Source organism: Alexandromys fortis, unplaced genomic scaffold (assembly GCF_014885135.2).
Source record: "Alexandromys fortis isolate MF-2015 unplaced genomic scaffold, M_Fortis_MF-2015_v1.1 scaffold_15, whole genome shotgun sequence".
NCBI classification, from domain to species: Eukaryota; Metazoa; Chordata; class Mammalia; order Rodentia; family Cricetidae; genus Alexandromys; species Alexandromys fortis.
In genome coordinates, this window is record NW_026067911.1 from 6,575,562 (window position 1) to 6,592,330 (window position 16,769).

Consider the following 16,769-nt stretch of genomic DNA (forward strand, 5'->3'; position numbering starts at 1 on the left):
CTCAGGCTAGGTGAGGCATCTTCTGATGTGCAGCGTTCCTATCTCTTATTCATGTCACAGTTTGGATATAACACACAAACATACACACACCACCGCCATTGTCAGCTCATGTATCAAACACTTGGTCACCAGCTCATGGGCTCCAGAAAAGGTGATTGGATCTTGAAGGTGGTAACTTCACCAAGGAACGACTCCATGGCTGAATGGACTAGCAGGAGTCTGGGACCCGGTTACAGGAGGCTGGTCAAATACTCTTCTCACTCACCCTTCCGCTGCCTCTCAGCTTTCCACTGCCTCAAGGTGAGCGGCTCTACTCCATCCTGCCGTCCTCGCCATGATATTCTGCCTCCTCATGGGCCCAGAGCAAGAGCTAACTGTGCTGGCCTGTTTTTGTCAGCTTAATATAAACTAGAGTTAGCTGGGGAGAGAGCATTTCCTCCATTGGATTAGTCTGTGGGGGCATTTTCTTACTAGTGGTTGACACGGGTGGTACCACCCCTGGGCAGACTGAGCAAGTCAGGGAGAGCAAGCCAGTGAGTAAGGTTTCTCCATAGTCCCTGCTTCTGTTCCTGCCTCAGCCCCCCCCCCCCCTGCTTCCAGACCATAAGTTGTAAGGGGAGTAAACCCTTTCCTTCCTTGACATCTAGTCAACATTCTATTGCTGTGAAGAGACGCCATGGCTACGGCAGCTCTTACAAAAGAAAGCATTTAATTGGGGCTGGCTCACAGTTTCAGAGGTTTAATCCATTATCATCATGGGCAGAAGCCTGCCAGCAGGTAAGCAGGCATGGTGCTGGAGAAGTAACTGAGAGTTTACATCTTGATCCACGGGCAGCAGGAAGAAAACTATGAGCCACCAGGCCTAGTTTTAGCTTCTGAAACCTCAAAGCCCACCCCAGTGACACATTTCCTCCAACAAGGCTACATCTCCTAATAGAGCCACTCCCTGGTGACCAAGCATTCAATTCTATGAGCCTGTGGGGCCCATTCTTCTTCAAACCACCCCACCTAAGTTGCTCTTGGTCAGTGTTTTCTGACGGTGGCAGAAAATCACACTGGGTCATCAGCTGACTCAACCCTTTGACTCTGCGCCAAATTATCTTTTCCGCTGTGAGTTGTTGTCTCGTCTTTTTTGGTGACAAATCTCTCACTGGCTTGGATCTCACCAAGTAAAGTAGGCTGGCTGGCCATGGAGCCCAGGGACCTGCTTGTCTCCAGCTCCCCAGGACTGGGATTACAAGGACACAGCACCACAGTTTATACGCGGGTCCTGGTGTTGGAGCACAGGTCCTCGTGTTAGGTCAAGCTCTTTAACTGACAGCATCTCCTCAGCCTTCAATGTCACTGAATATCATGTGGATTCTCTGAAAAAGCTTCTTGGATAGAATGATTAATTTGGAGCATTCAAGTACAGTGGGCACATCAGAAAGGATGGCATGTCATACTGGTGGAGTTAGGATTTTCACACATCCTATTGAAGTAAATGATTGTGGTACTAATGGGATAAAGATATATTAGATGATTTCTACCCTATCTAAAAGGCCAAGCTTTATTGATAATGTCATAAGATTGATGCTTTTAACCTATTATGTCAGTTTCTGTTTCAAATACTCTAGAGTTCTGCCATACACTGCCTGTGTAAAATGCCTGACCTCACGCAATGATGCTCTGTGTTGATCGTCTCTGGTTGAGCCTCTTGCCTTGGTCTGGGTTGTCAAATGTTACCACACCTGCTTGGGTTGAGGAGTTCATTTTACATCTTCCACATCTATTCTCACTTTCAACTTGCTTGCATCTTTCCACCCTCAACATAACAGCAAAATAACAGGAATCAGTAAACACTGCTTATGACAACTCTCAATAGTAATGGTCTCGATTCCCTAATTAAAGGACACAGACTAACGGCTTGGATTAGAAAACAAAGTTCATCTTTCTGCTGCATCCAAGAAACATACCTCACCACTAAGGACAAAGGCAGCTATCCTCTTAGGGTAAAAGGGATGATCACGGCTGTGCATCAGCTACTGTGAATGGATCGTCCATGCTTGGGGTTAATATGTTTCGGTTTGAGTGCAGCTCGGTGACATGGCTGGTTATTTTTTAAGTCTCTACATTAATGCCCACTGCTTAGTGGGTAGATGGCCAAGAACGTGTCACCTGAGAGGTCTGTGAAGGAAGCTGAGTGGGTGACCCTGAATGATGGCATTTACCCTGGGGCTAACACTGATCCATCCACACATGGATGCCACAGTCAGCATTGGGAGTGGAAATGGCAGAGTTTGTTGGCAGGAGTAGAGGGAGGATGGGTGACAGGCTGTGTAGCCTTGCCCAAACTGGCACACCGCACAAGCTAGAGTGGTCTGAATCTTTGCAGGTCACCTCTTCTGGAGTACCTTGGGCCTGGCCTGGTGACCAGAACATTATAGTACTAAAGTCCAGCTTCCTTGCTTTTCCCAGAGACAGTGTGAGATTTCCCGCTCCTATTATATGTTTAGGTTCTGCGTTTTGATTGTCTTCTCTTCATTTTATATTATCTTTTAAATTCAGTAGAAGAGTTTGGCCCGGGGCACTTTGTGCTTTACTAGGCCAATGCTCTCTGGAGCCAGGGGTGACTTGCACAGAGAGAGCTGGAATTGACGTACCCAGCAGGACTACTGTTTGTTTGTTTGTTTGTTTATTAAAGATTTCTGTCTCTTCCCCACTGCCGCCCCCCATTTCCCTCCCCCTCCCCCAATCAAGTCCTCCTCCCTCGTCAGCCCAAAGAGCAATCAGGGTTCCCTGCCCTGTGGGAAGTCCAAGGACCACCCACCTCCATCCAGGTCTAGTAAGGTGAGCATCCACGAAACTGCCTAGGCTCCCACGAAACCAATAGGTACAGTAGGATCAAAAACCCATTGCCATTGTTCTTGAGTTCTCAGTAGTCCTCCTTGTCCGCTATGTTCAGCGAGACCGGTTTTATCTCAGGCTTTCTCAGACCCAGGACTACTGTTTTTTAATATGAATTCTCAAACACACATAAGATAGAGTAGAATCATGAAATACCATGTTTTGCATAGATTTGAAGCACATCAATTGTGTTTTACTTCCCCTACCTACTCCATACAGACAGACACGTACTGCTGGAGTATTTTAATACTAATCTCCTATATTAGGTCTCATTTTATGTATATAATAATTTTCTGATAGGAACAACTGTGAGATATAATCACGGCAACATAGTCATATCTAGCAACTTTAATAATTATGTTAGAGTCTTTCAGAAGCTGTTCTGTGCTGTTTCTTTAGCTACTTGTAAACAGTAGGGAAATTAAATTTACCTTACAATCATAGTCCATTGGCTTTTAAAATTTCAAAGTGCCATTAGGGTTTTCTACTCCTGTGGGTAGTGTCCAGATGGACCTGTGGGCTATTTGTACTGGAGGACTTATGACTTCCTTTTTTTCTGGGACCAAACACATCTGATGAACACTCTGTACCCGACCCTGTTATAATGACTTACATCATAGGTTTTTACTGGGCAGAGTTGTGAGAAGTTTGGCAGTTAAGTTTGGTATTATTTTGAGTTTGAAATGACTGTCATGGGCTCACACATTTGACTATCTTGTCCCTAGCTGGGTGCTGTTTGGGGACTCTGCTGGTAGGGGTGGGTCACTGGAGGAGATTGCCTGGCCCTGCTTCTGGTCCCATTGATCTACCAAGGTGGCTGTCACATCGTCCCACTGAACTGCCCATCACGCCTTCCCTGATACCATGGACTACACCCTCCGAAACTTTGAGCTACAATTGAAGAGAGAGAGAGAGAAAGAAGGGAGAGGCAGAAGCTGCCTCTTAAGAGGGAGACAGAAAAGGAAGGGACCCAGGCTGCAAGCAGGAAGGAAGGCCTGCCTGCCTCAGTGGACTGGGGTGGGGGGAGTGGGCATGGCTTGTCTCTTAAAAAGACAGAACAGATCATTACAACAATAAACTTTCCTTCCTTTAGTTTGCTTCTCTTGGGTATTTTGTTGTGCCCTGGGCTTTGTTAAGAATTCACAAAATTGCCAGGTGGTGGTACCTTTAATCCCAGCAATTGAGAGGCACGCAGAGGAAGGTGGATCTCTGTGAGTTCAAGGCCAGTTTGGTCTACAGAAAGAGTTCAACAACATCCAGGGCTACACGTAGAGAAACTCTGTCTTGAAAGACAAACAAAAGAATTCACAAAATTTATTTGACATCAGCACTTGTTTTTAGGTAACATTTGTTATGCAAAATACATTTTTTGGAAAGGCTGTCCTAGGAGGCAGATGCTCCCTTGAAATAGCAAAATAGAAATGTTTAACTTCATTTTACTCTCAATTAACTGGATAACTTTTTGTCCAAGCCACATTATTATAATCAGTGTTGTTTTCCTGAAATCTCCATAATGTAGTGCAGTGTGCCACACTACAGGGGCGAATCATGTGTGAACATATTGGACTTCCACCGATACTTATAAAATAACAATAGCTAAACAGAAAGTCCCTCAAGAGGAAAGATAATACATTGGAAAATGGAAAATGGAAAGAAAAGGTAGAAGTAAGCTGTGAGGAAGCAGGGAGACCGTCCAGGAACAGCAGTGGACTGAACTGCTCTTTATTTGTGAAAAATTGGCCAAACACGGCTTTAAAATTGTTTCACAGACATCTTGCAAATGTCCTCATTTCCACGTAGTCTTAAAATACATTTATTTTATGAAAAACAAAAGCCCACCAAAACTTTGTTCTAATTAACTCATAAATAAAAATACCACAGAGCCGGTTTAAGAAAGCCAGTCAAGGCTTTCCCAGTTCTCTCGCTTAGAGTGGCCATGCTGAAGCCATGGAGCTTTGCCTGGAGTCTCACACTGATTACCAGCTGCGTGTTCATTCACGTGTCTACCAGGGGGAAAGACTAGGACAGACCTGAAGCTAGGAAACAGCCTTCTATCCTCTCTGATGCCTTTGCTGCGTCCTGTCTTTCCTCATCGTCCAGTGCCTGCTCATTCTCCTTTGTGAATGCTATCCCCACGCCTGCTCCTGTTTGTACACACACACTTAGAACCATAGCGCAGGGTCTGCATGGGAGGGAGAGCAGGAGGGCTTTCTCTGAGTCCGGACTGCCTTACTTAACATTACACTTTAAAACTCCACCTGTTCTGAGATTTTCATGGGTTTCTTCTTTACAGCAGAATAATATCCATTTGTTTGGTGAGGACACATAGACTGGGTAGTTTCTCTGCTGTAGTAAACAGCAGCACAGACACAGGTGTGCCAGTCTCTCTGTGGTAGGCTGTCAAGCATTCCGGGTATATGCCCAGGAGTAGAATAGCTGGAGCATATGATGACTGTTTAAAAACATGAATGGGTAACAGGGTCAAAGGAGGCCAGCGAGGGTAGTTGTTCCCCATCCATTCCCTCCTCCGTCCTCTGTGTGCATGGTTGGGCATGGCATGAGGACTCTGCATCGTCCCCTTTCTAGCCCGGCTCAAGTGACATCCACCCAGATCCTTCTATACTTGCTGATCTTCACATTAGATCAGTACCTTGCTGGCAAGTGTGTGTGTGTGTGTGTGTTTGTGTTTGTGTGTGATGTGTATGGTGTGTGTTGTATGATGTGTATGTGATGAGGGAGGGACATCTGTCTATGTGTTACTTTAATTGGTTAATAAAGAAACTGCCTTGACCCTTTGATAGGACAGAAAATTAGGTAGGCGGAGTAAACAGAACAGAATGCTGGGAAGAAGGCAATGAGGCAGATGCAATAGCTCTCCTCTCCGAGATGGACGCAGGTTAAAAGCTTCCTGGTAAGCCACCACCTCGTGGTGCTACACACATTATTAGAAATGGGTTAAGCAAAATGTGAGAGTTAGCCAGTAAGAGGCTAGAGCTAATGGGCCAAGTAGTGTTTAAAAGAATACAATTTGTGTGTTGTTATTTTGGGTATAAAGCTAGCCATGCGGGAGCTGGGCAGGAACGCAGCCCACCGCTCCTCACAACATGTATGGTATGTGTGTGTGTTTGTGCGTGTGATGTGGTATGTGGTGTATGTGTGTGTGGTGTGTGATGTGTGTGTAGTGTGTGGTGTGTTATGTGTGTTGTGTATGTGTAGGGTATATGTGTTTGTCTGTGTGGTATGGTATGTGTGTGTTGTGTATGTGTGGTATGGTGTGTGTTGTGTATGTTTGTGGTGTATGTATGTGTGTTTGTGGTGTGTGTGCGTGTTCTGTGTATAGTGGGACTGCCTCTTTGCTTTCCGGTGCCATAAAGATAATTTTTCTGTGTTACTTACAGTCAAACTACAGCTCCAAGCGGAAGAGAGAGGGGTTGTGTCTATCAAGGGAGTGTGTGCAAACCGGTACCTTGCTATGAAGGAAGACGGACGGCTGCTGGCTTCTGTGAGTAGTACTTTCTTGGGGTTTTCTTTCATTTGTTTTGTGCGGTTCTTTACTAGCATTGGGACTGAGTCTTTGTTTGGGTTTTATGTACAGCACTTTAATCTTTGTATTCCCCTAGGTAACAGCTTTCTCTGTATTTCATAGACTTTAGGACTCCAGTAAGGAAGGACACACAGTGCCCGTGAGGTCAAGGCCAGGCATTCTGCAGTCCCTTTGACTCTAGACTCCAAATCGCTACAAGCTGGCCTTGGCAGGATAATCGACAAGGCTGTGTGCAGGGCCCATAATTTTCGTTTGGTAGCTAAAAGCATTTTAAGACCCTCTACTAGAGTAGCCCATGCCTGTAGTGTACAGTATGGCAGATGCGCTGGACAGCAGCCTTCCAAAGCAAGTATTCTCTGCCCCAGTGGGTCCACTGTGCAGGAAGGCAGAGGAAGTGTTGTGTATGGGTGCTTTATTGAGTTCCTTCTGTATTTCACACATATGCATGGTATACATGCATGAGAAGGTTGGGAGTAATTTAGGGAAGACAGGGACCAGCTTGCGGAGAATACAGGGAGGTGGCTTCTACGCAGGGTCTGAGGTGAAAAGGATCCCAGGCAGAGGTAGAGCTGAAGCTGTGGATCCAAGAGGCCACTTAGTGTATCTCTCAAATTACATGCCGCTCCCCACAGCTGGAGTGTGAGCTGGAGAGGACAGAACACAATGAAAGGGACTGGAGAGGCTGGCAAGGCACCAGCCAAGCCCGCTGTCAATTCTTACAGCATGCTAACCATGCTCTGTGCTGTGAGGCTGCAGAGTCCCCGGCCAGCAGGGGTTGCCTCTGGGTGAGAGCACTCTGGCAGTGGAGCAGCGTGGCTTAGAGGAGCCTGGGAGGCTAATCAGAGTTGAAGAGGAAACACCGCTGTGGCCAGAACAACCGTGGGCATCTCATAGGGACTGGGGAAGGAGGGTGAGGTAGACAGAGGCACACGGCTCTGGGCTCACTTTAATCAGCTCTGTTTATGCTGCCCACTGCCGTTCACACGTGATGAAGCTAGCTGTTAGAGAGAGCTCTGCAAGCCGTGCTCCAGGCTCCAGCAAGCTCTTTTACCCCTTTATCTGTGTTCTTCTGCACTCCCTGCCTCCGTGGCCTTGTTTTGTGCTGGAGGACAGTCCTCCTAGGCTTTATCAGCAGTTTTCCTGCAGTCACAAGGCCACATCTGGGCCAAAGTTTCTGCCTGGTAAAGGAAAACTGCAGACTCTCTGGACGCCACCAAAACACAAGCAGCATTTGCAGGGCTGGCCTTGTTTTGATCATAACCGGCTGTGGACAGCGCTAGCCCGGGAGCCTTGAGGCTCCATTCTTCCCTTTGATTAAACCTGGTGTGTAACTGGATTGTGGGGAGCCTAGATGGCAATCATGAAAGGAACCGTTCTCAAGAACTCAGGCGGGTTGGCTGGTTCGTCTGCAATGATTAAAAAGCACCATGGCTGTCAAGAGCTCTGGGGATGGAAGCCGCCCGCTCGCCACCACCATCTCTGTGACAACTGGGTCACAAATGAGAGGAAAGAAGTCAAAGATGATAGCGTTGAAAATGGAGTTGTGTCCAGGTCTTCATGGAGAATTCTGTTTCTCTTGATAAATGGGTGTCAAACTTTGTAGTGTATTAAACTAGACAGTGTTTCCAAGTCCCTTCCTCAGCAAAGGTGTTGCAAGGTGAAGGCCATCTTGCCCTACTGAGTCTTACTGGATTTCGGTCCCCTTAGTGCAGGCCAACTCTTCATGATGCAACAGACTGCCACCAAGTTGATAGAGTAAAAGTCAGTTTAGGAAACTGTCACAAACTCTCAGCTGGGACAAAGTCCAGTTGTTAAACACACACACACATACACACACACGGACAATTCAGGATTTATCAGGCTCTTCTGAGCAGGGCACCAGCCAGGCCAGCTGTGGTAACAGCTGGCGTGTGTTCCAGCCCCCATCTGAGGGCTCAGCCCCGCCAAGTCACAAGCTACTCTCTGGACTCAGCATCTAGTTCAGATGGCTGGCTGCCATGCAGTCTCAGAAAGTCCCTCTTCTCTGCTGGTCAGGGTGGGCTGAGTCTTCTAGTGAAGAAGTCGGTGCTGTCCCTCACAGCAGGAGAGGTGCCGATGGCCTTGCCAAGGGGCCCTTCTCTCTGAGTCTGATCTGCCATATTGAGCTGTCAACAGCAATGACTTCTGGAGTAACTCCAGTGTCCTGATCGGGAACCATCACTTGGAGAAGCTGTTTGTAGGCTTGTGCTTGCTCAGGCTTAAGTCTGGCCACCTTCTAGCTGGCCCCATGTCACCCAGTGTGTGTGAGGGCAACACAGGATTGCTGTGAATGTCACCCACTGAGTGAAAATGGGGGCATGACCACTTCTAGGGATAATTGAGAAGGCTTATTGTACATATGAGAAGAGATCAGACAGAGGCATCTGGAAGAGTCCAGACTGAACATGGCCAGCAGAATAGACCAGGCCACGAGAGGAGGGAGGGCAGAAAGCACACAAAGAAGAGAAGAGAGAGGGGAGCAAGTGAGGGGAGAGGACCAGGAGCCAAGAGTGGAGAACCAAGAGCACAAGCACTGAGAGGACCAAGAAGGAGGCCAAGAGGAGGGAAAGAGCACAGGGCCAAAAGGGCTGGGTTCTATAAAAGCGAAGCTGGGGAGGGGAAGGGAAGCTCAGGGCTGGAGATGTTTTAGAATGGGGGTGAGAAGAGCTGAGAGGAGCCAGGATTCTTGTGGTGCAGAGAGAGCCTGGCAGCCAGGGTCCACTCTGATGTGTTAATAGGTTTCCCAATTAGCTATTGTCTTGAGTTTCTTTGGGACCTAACATGCACTAGGTGACTCCTGTAGAGGCTCCCAAACACACACATTCTCTTGGAGGCAAGAGTATCCAGAGAGTTGACCTGGCTTTACTGCTGGTTGAAGGTGCAAGAAAGGACTGCAGCACCTTTACATGACAATGTCTGAAAGCATTCAGGTTAAAGCTTGCTTGTCATTTAAAACTGTGTTTCTGTGTGTGTGTGTGTGTATTCTCATATGTGTAACTGCTTGTTTGTGTATGTATCATTGTGTGCACTTCTGTGGAGTCCACAAAGAGCAGCAGATCTCCTGGCACTGGAGTCAGTACAGTTGTGTACCTTGTTTTGGTTTGTTTTGCCCAGGATCTCTTGCTAGAGCTTGCCCAGTAGGCTAAGCTGACTGAACTGAAAGCGCCGGGGTCCTCAGCCTCCACTTTAACACTGCAGCGATTGCAAGCACATGACACCATGCCTTTTTTTTTTTTTTTTAATAAGATAGTGTCCTATTATGTAGCCTTGGCCAGCCTGGCACTACCTATGTGTAGTTGGAGGCTTTCTATCCCACCCACCTGTTCCTAATTAACCAATCTGAGGCTTAATCTCAATTGTAATTGTTTGACCAATGGCTCAGACTTCTTATTGGCTAGCTCTACATATAAATTAACCCATTTCTATTAATCCGTGTAGCAACATGAGGCTGTGGCTTATCTGTAATGCTCAGACATTTTTTTCCTTTGGTGGCGACATGGTGTCCCCTGACTCCGCCTTCTCCATATCTCTGTTTGGATTTCCCACCTAGCTCTAGTCTATCCCGCCATTGGCCAAATGAGCTTTATTTATCAGCCAATAAAAGTATCACATATACAGAAGGACATCCCACATCACCTTTGTAGATCAGGCTGACCTCTGACGCACAGAAATCCACCTGCCTCTGTCTCCTAAGTACTGTGATTAGAGACACGTGCTACTATGCCTGGCAGTGGCAGGCTTTTTAAATGTGAGTCTGGAGCTCAGATGCAGGCCCTCATGCCTTCATGGCAAACCCTTTGACGGCATCTCTCCAGGGCTGGAAAACATTTGTTAAAAGAGATGTTCCTCTTTTCAAAGCAAGGAAATATGAATGTCCAAACAGCGGCTGTACCCCACTGTAAAGGCCGGTATTTGGAAATAGAGTTGTAGTTCTTTGATACATGGCAGGCTTCTTACTCAGTTTCTTTTTGTTTATTTGTTTGTTTGTCATTTTGTTTGAGACAGAGCTTCTCTGTGTAGCCCTGGCTGTCCTGTCTGTAGACCAGGTTGGTCTTGAACTCACAAAGAGCCACCTGCCTCTGCCTCTTGAGTCATGGGACTAAAGGCATGTGCTACCACTGCCCGGCATACTTGAGGGGTTTTAACAGTGAGATGGATTCTATAATGCAAAAAGGTAGGAAAATGGTGTTTTAGGGTTCAGTATGCAGCTTGAATGTCTGCACTGATCAAATCTGTCAGAAACAAGAGTGTTTTTTTTTTAAAGCTGCATCATTGTAAAAAGATGAACTGCTAGAGTGAATGCAGAAAGTATGGTCAAGTCAGAATCGCTGCTCTCAGAAGCCACTCCCAACAATTCTCCACAGCCTTTTTATAAGATTGAGACCACATTGGCTCTTAACTTTTCCCATTTGTGGTTTTTATTTAGTTTTGAAACCCTCAACAGGGATACTTGCATCACATCTGCTTTGAATTCTCAGAACTGGCACAATCAAATGCATTTTGAGATTCCTATTGAGCAAACGTCTTCATAAGCCAAAATTGCAGAAATCAAAGTACTGTAAATGAGTAAATAACTCAGAAAACAGAGCATGGGGAAGTGGCTCTAAGGTTCAAACCTAAAACAGAGCAGAGGACCAGAGCCAACATGCAAACTCGAGAGGTACTGGGAAGCCGCGGGGCATCTTGCCGTGGCACAGATTTCTCTAACTCTGGAAGTCATCTGATCCGGTGAAGCCTGGAGAAGGGACAGAGCTTGTTCAGAAATTGTGCACGTTAGTTAGGGGGTGAGGCAAAGCTGAAACCCGGGCTGCCTAGCTGGCTGGAAGCCGTCATGTATGTTAGACTCTTGGAAAAAGCCGTCTGAGTTTCCCCAGAGAGTCTGTAGTCAGTACAGATAAACCACAGTCTATATTTCAACTCAAAGCTGGCTCTCTCGGACCCTGTTTCTCCCCTATTCAGATTCTGCAACATCAGTGTAGCTTTGACCTATCTAAAATATTTTATTTGCTCATTAATTTAGCAGATGTTTATTGACCACTTACTATGTGGCAGGCATGGGTACCACAACAGATATACTAAATAAAAATGCCACATGGATTTTATAGGAAGGGTGTCACCAAGTAGCTCTGGTTATTTCGAGACAGAGTTTCTTTGTGTAACAGTCCTGGCTGTCCTGAAACTAAGTCTTGTAGACCAGGCTGGCCTCGAACTCACAGACATCTGCCTGCCTCTGCCTCCCGAGTGCTGGGATTAAAGGTGTGCGCCACCGCCTGGCTGCAGTTTACTCTCTTACTATACTAGTTTTATTAATTGAGAAGTCCTTATATTTTGATCATATTCATTCCCCATTCTTTCCCCTAATTTCTCCAATATCCATACCTACCTTCTCACCCCTCCCAACTTTATACTGTATTTTTTTATACTGTATTTTTAAAAAACCCACTGAGTTTAATTTATGCTGCTCATACACTCCCAGGTGTGGGTCATACAATGGAGTATCAGGGGTCACACCCTTTAGGAAAACTGATTCTCTGCCCTAGAAGTCGTCGCTGTCAGGGGTGGAGGCTGGCAAGCCCCTCCCACCTCCTGCATAGAATGCGGATTGGCTTGATCTTGTGTGACTCTTGTGCAGGCAGCAACAGCGTCTGAGAAAGCAGTTCTCTCTTTAGGGATGATTACATTCAGACCCTGGAGAAATGATTTTCTGCATGTGTACGTGTGATGGAGGTGGTGCGGGTGGTGCAAGTGTGTGCACGTGCATATAGAGGCCCAAGGTTGACATCTCGTATCTTCCTTATGTACCAAGGCAGGGTGTCATGGCTGTTTTATGTCAACTTGACAGAAACTCTAGTCATTTGGGAAGAGGGAACCTTAGCTGAGAAAATGCCCCCAACAGATTAGCCAATGGGCAAATTTATGGTGTGTTTTCTTGATTGTTGATTGATGTGGAAGGGCCCAGCTTACTGTGGGCAGTGCTGCCCCTGGGCTGGTGGTCTCATAAAGCAGATTGAGCAGTCCATATGGGAGAAAGTTAGTAAGCGGCACTCCTGCATGGCCTCTGCATCAGCTTCTGCCTCTAGAGTCCTCTCCCAACTTCCCACAGTTCTGGACTGTGATGTGGAACTATAAGCTAAAATAAACCCTTTTCTCCCAAAGTTGCTTTTGGTCATAGTGTGCTATCATGGCAATAGAAACAATAATGAAGACACAAGATTTCTTGCTGAATCTGGAGCGAGTTTGGCTAGGGTAGCTAGCCAGCTTGCTCTGGGGAACTGGTCTGTCTTCCGTGTGCTGGGCTTACAGGTGACTACCACTTCTACCTGGCTTTTATGTGGGTTCTGGGCATCTCAACTTTTGTCCTCATACTTGCCTACCAAGTACTCTCTCCACTAAGCTATCCCTCCAGATGGAGGAGTTCTTTCCTGGTAACATTAGCAGTTCTAGGATTGGTCTTTTTGTATCACTTGTGTTTTAACTTTGTCATGCGGTTTTACATATTTAGGGGGGACAGTGCATGTCTGGTGTAGTTATATAATATATAATGATCACATCAGGGTAAACTTTTCTTAAAAATACAATTTGCTTTTATAACAGTTTTAACTGTGCAGGAAAGTCAGGAAGATGGTTCACTAATGGATCTTGCATTAGGGCAGCTGTCTGTCTGTCACACCGTGATACCAGTAGCTAAAGTCCACACTGACTTACAAAACTTTAATTTTTCCCTGAAGATCCTATTCAGAGCTAGCTTTGGTCATCCTGTCTCTGGAGTTTCCTCTAGACAGTGACCATTTCTTAGACTCTCCTTATTTTTCACTACTTTGACATTCAGGCAATTTAAGGATCCTCCAGTTTGGGATTTCCTGGTGTTTTTCTTGTGGCTAGACAGAGTCCCAAAAGTTTGAGAGGACAACCGCAGAAGTACAGACTTCATCATCTGGCTGAGAGAGTGGGTGTCTCTGCTCCGAAGTTAGTCTTTCCTTTCCTTGGAAAGGGAGTCACTAAGAAGGAGTACATTGTTAAGAGATGGAGCATCATAAGGAAGTCACCATGCAGCTGTTCACACCTAGAGGATGGTGTGTTGCAAGTTGGAAGTCATTATGTGGCAGTTCACACCTAGGGGAGGTTGTTGCAGGAAGGATGTCGCTATGCAGCTGTTCACACCTAGAGGATTGTGTGTTGCAGGTAGGAAGTCACCATGCAGCAGTTACAGCTAGGGAATGGTGTGTTGCAGGCAGGAAGTCACCATGCAACTGTTCACACCTAGGGGAGGTACTTTACAGGTAGGAAGTTATCATACAACTGTTCACACCTAGGGAATGGTGTCACTATGTAGGCAATCACTCTTACAGGGTGGAATATGGTGGTTTTGCTTTATATCATTGAAGATGGGAAGTGTTACCTAGATAAGTTATTTGAAATTTCTATATGTAGGATATTTGTCTATTCTCCATCTACTTCTCAGTTCAATTATTTTGATATTTGTTGCTGAAACGTTTGAGAACCCTGCGTTTGGCTCTGTGCTCTTGATACCTCTCAATGTGTTTATTTTGAGCACTCCATTACTTCTTGGGCACCAAGACTCACATGTAACCCTCCCCCCTCCAGTGTGACCTAGAGTGACTTATTTCTCCAAGGAGTCTTGTTCTTTTTATTAGAAAGTGGAATCATACATGACTTAGTGTGCTTGCTGCTTCTGGAGCTGTTGTTGCTTCCAAGCTCTGCCAGAGATTTGTATATTACCAACCTTCTTATATGCATATGTATGAATATCTCTCTATATAGTTATCTGAGTCTGCGTTATACTAAATAAACATGGGTTACTATGTCCTGAGGTCACCATCTCACCCATGATCTGTTGGTGTCATGGAATATTAGGCCCCCATCTTGCTTGGCTCTCATTTTTCACTCCAATAGTGCCTTGGTCAGGTCGTCTCTTCACAACAATAAAAAAGTAACTAAGACAAATGGTTTCTTGGAAGTTTTGTACATAGTACCCTGTGGCATCCCAAATTCACAAGTACTTTTCAAAATCCTATTCTGTATTCATTAGTGAAGGAAAGGTTTCAGTGGTTAAGAGGACTTGTTCTTTCAAAAGACCCAGGTTTGGTTCTCAGCACCCATATGGTGGCTCACAGCCATTGTCAGCTTCAGTTCCAGTGGATCTGATGCCCTGTTATTACCTCTGTGGGCACATACATACGTACATACAGGCAAAGCACTCATACACATAAGATAACTAAATCTACAAAAATATTAAAGTGGATCCTAATATACCTACTAATACATATCATATATTTGTATATTTATTTATACATCTTGAATTTATTTGTATGGTTTAAAATATCCATGTTATGGTATCAAAAATCAGAAGCTAACACTAAGATGCTTCAAAGTAAAATTTAATAATGGTTGGGCCATATTTTCAGTCTCCCATAGTAGGAGAATGAAAGTAGCCCAGATTAAAAGCACAGCAGTCTCTTTATACCAAGTAAGCAAGTGATTAAAAGTGGAATTTTGCAGTTATTTTTTATGATCATAGGAAAGGGACATGTTACAGGTTTATGGTTAGACAGTTAACATACTATGAAACATCTTATGGTCATTCAATTCTCAGAACCATAGAAACAGTTTATGATATGATTCACAAGATTATTGGGGAAGAACCACCTAACATTGTTAACTAAAGAGAAAATGGAGTCAACTTTCCCTTACAATATATGATAAAAGGTATATGGCTTTCTATATAAGTATCATTTGGTTGACATATATTTATTAAGAAGCAGTGATTTTTTTTCCTGTTTTCTTTTAAAGGAATAGTTGATTCCCCATGACCCAAGGTTACTCTGTGAAGTTGATTTCTCAATATTTCCCTAAATAATGTGGTAGCTTTTTAGACTTCTTTACTTACATTATTTCCAGACCCAGCGATTTGAAGGCTGTTTTCTTTTCCTTATACAGGCAAATAGACACTAAAAGGCAGAGTCTCTTCCTCCTCTTTAAAATGAGAATTGCAGAAACCAGTATGTTCTAGATTGCTTATTCCACAGAAACCAGTACATTCAGCTGGGCAGTAGTGGCGCACACCTTTAATCCCAACACTCGAGGCAGAGGCAGGCGAATCTCTGTGAGTTTGAGGCCAGCCTGGTCTGCAGAGTGAGTTCCAGGGCAGCCAGGGCTGCTACACAGAGAAACCCTGTCTCAAAAGAACAAGAAAAAAAAAAAAAAAAGAAACCATTACATCCTGGGTTGGTTATTCTTCAGAAGCCAGTGTGTTTGATTGTGTATTCTTTGGGAAGGCGTATGTTCTAGAGTGCTTGTTCTTTGTCACTGGCTGGCATGTGGAGATGGTCAATCTCACCCCATTCACTGTCTCAGACAACCTTAGATGTTTCTACAGTGCACACTAAGCAACTTTAGCCACTATCAACACTTGTGACTTCAGGGAACTTACTCTGTTCCCCATTCATTGTAGAAAGAGTACTCTGGGTTACCTTTTAACACTCTTTCCCTTAACCCCACGAGAAATGGAAAACTGAAAATGTCTAACTGTAAAGTTGCCCCAGGGATGAAGTGTGTGTGAGCCATACCTGGAGGAACTTCCCTCCCTCTGGTTCTTGTACAGCACGTGGCCCTCCTGGGGTGGTTCTAGGTACAGCACGTGGCCCTCCTGGGGTGGTTCTAAGTACAGCACGTGGCCCTCCTGGGGTGGTTCTAGGTACAGCACGTGGCCCTCCTGGGTGGCTCTAGGTACAGCATGTAGCCCTCCTGGGGTGGTTCTAGGTACAGCACGTGACCCTCCTGGGGTGGTTCTTGTACAGTATGGTGCCCTCTTGCGGGTCCCTGAGTAGGTGTGAAGTTCTGAGTCTGGGGCAGTCTGGTCCTTTCCCTCCATGTGGGCTGCTCCTACCCCGCTGTCTGATCCTAGGGCTGGCATGGTCCCTGGGCTACTACTGTCCAGGAGGTGCCGTCCTACTGTCTCACCACATCTCACCTATAGCCTTGCTCATTTGGTTATCTTGCTGCCCTTCTTTTTCAGAAGTGTGTTACAGAAGAGTGTTTCTTTTTTGAACGACTGGAATCCAATAACTACAATACTTACCGGTCAAGGAAATACTCCGGATGGTATGTGGCACTGAAACGAACTGGGCAGTATAAACTCGGATCCAAAACGGGACCTGGGCAGAAGGCCATACTGTTTCTTCCGATGTCTGCTAAGAGCTGATTCACTTTAGAAACTGTTAATGAGAGAAACGAATGTACGCAACTAAGTTTGGACGCCTGGATAAAAACTCATTATGTAACAGTAAGATACTTAACCGTT

General features: G+C 45.5%; 1 protein-coding gene across 1 annotated transcript in view; it reads left to right on the forward strand.

Annotated features, from left to right (window-relative positions):
• The window catches only part of Fgf2 (fibroblast growth factor 2), a 51,252-nt gene extending 34,570 nt beyond the window's left edge, over positions 1 to 16,682 (forward strand). Inside the window, exons 2-3 of the mRNA XM_050138290.1 lie at positions 6,285 to 6,388; positions 16,485 to 16,682. Coding sequence (XP_049994247.1) covers positions 6,285 to 6,388; positions 16,485 to 16,670 — 290 coding nt within the window. The 3' untranslated portion in view covers positions 16,671 to 16,682. The remainder of the gene's footprint in view (positions 1 to 6,284; positions 6,389 to 16,484) is intronic.
• The last annotated feature ends 87 nt before the right edge of the window (positions 16,683 to 16,769 follow it).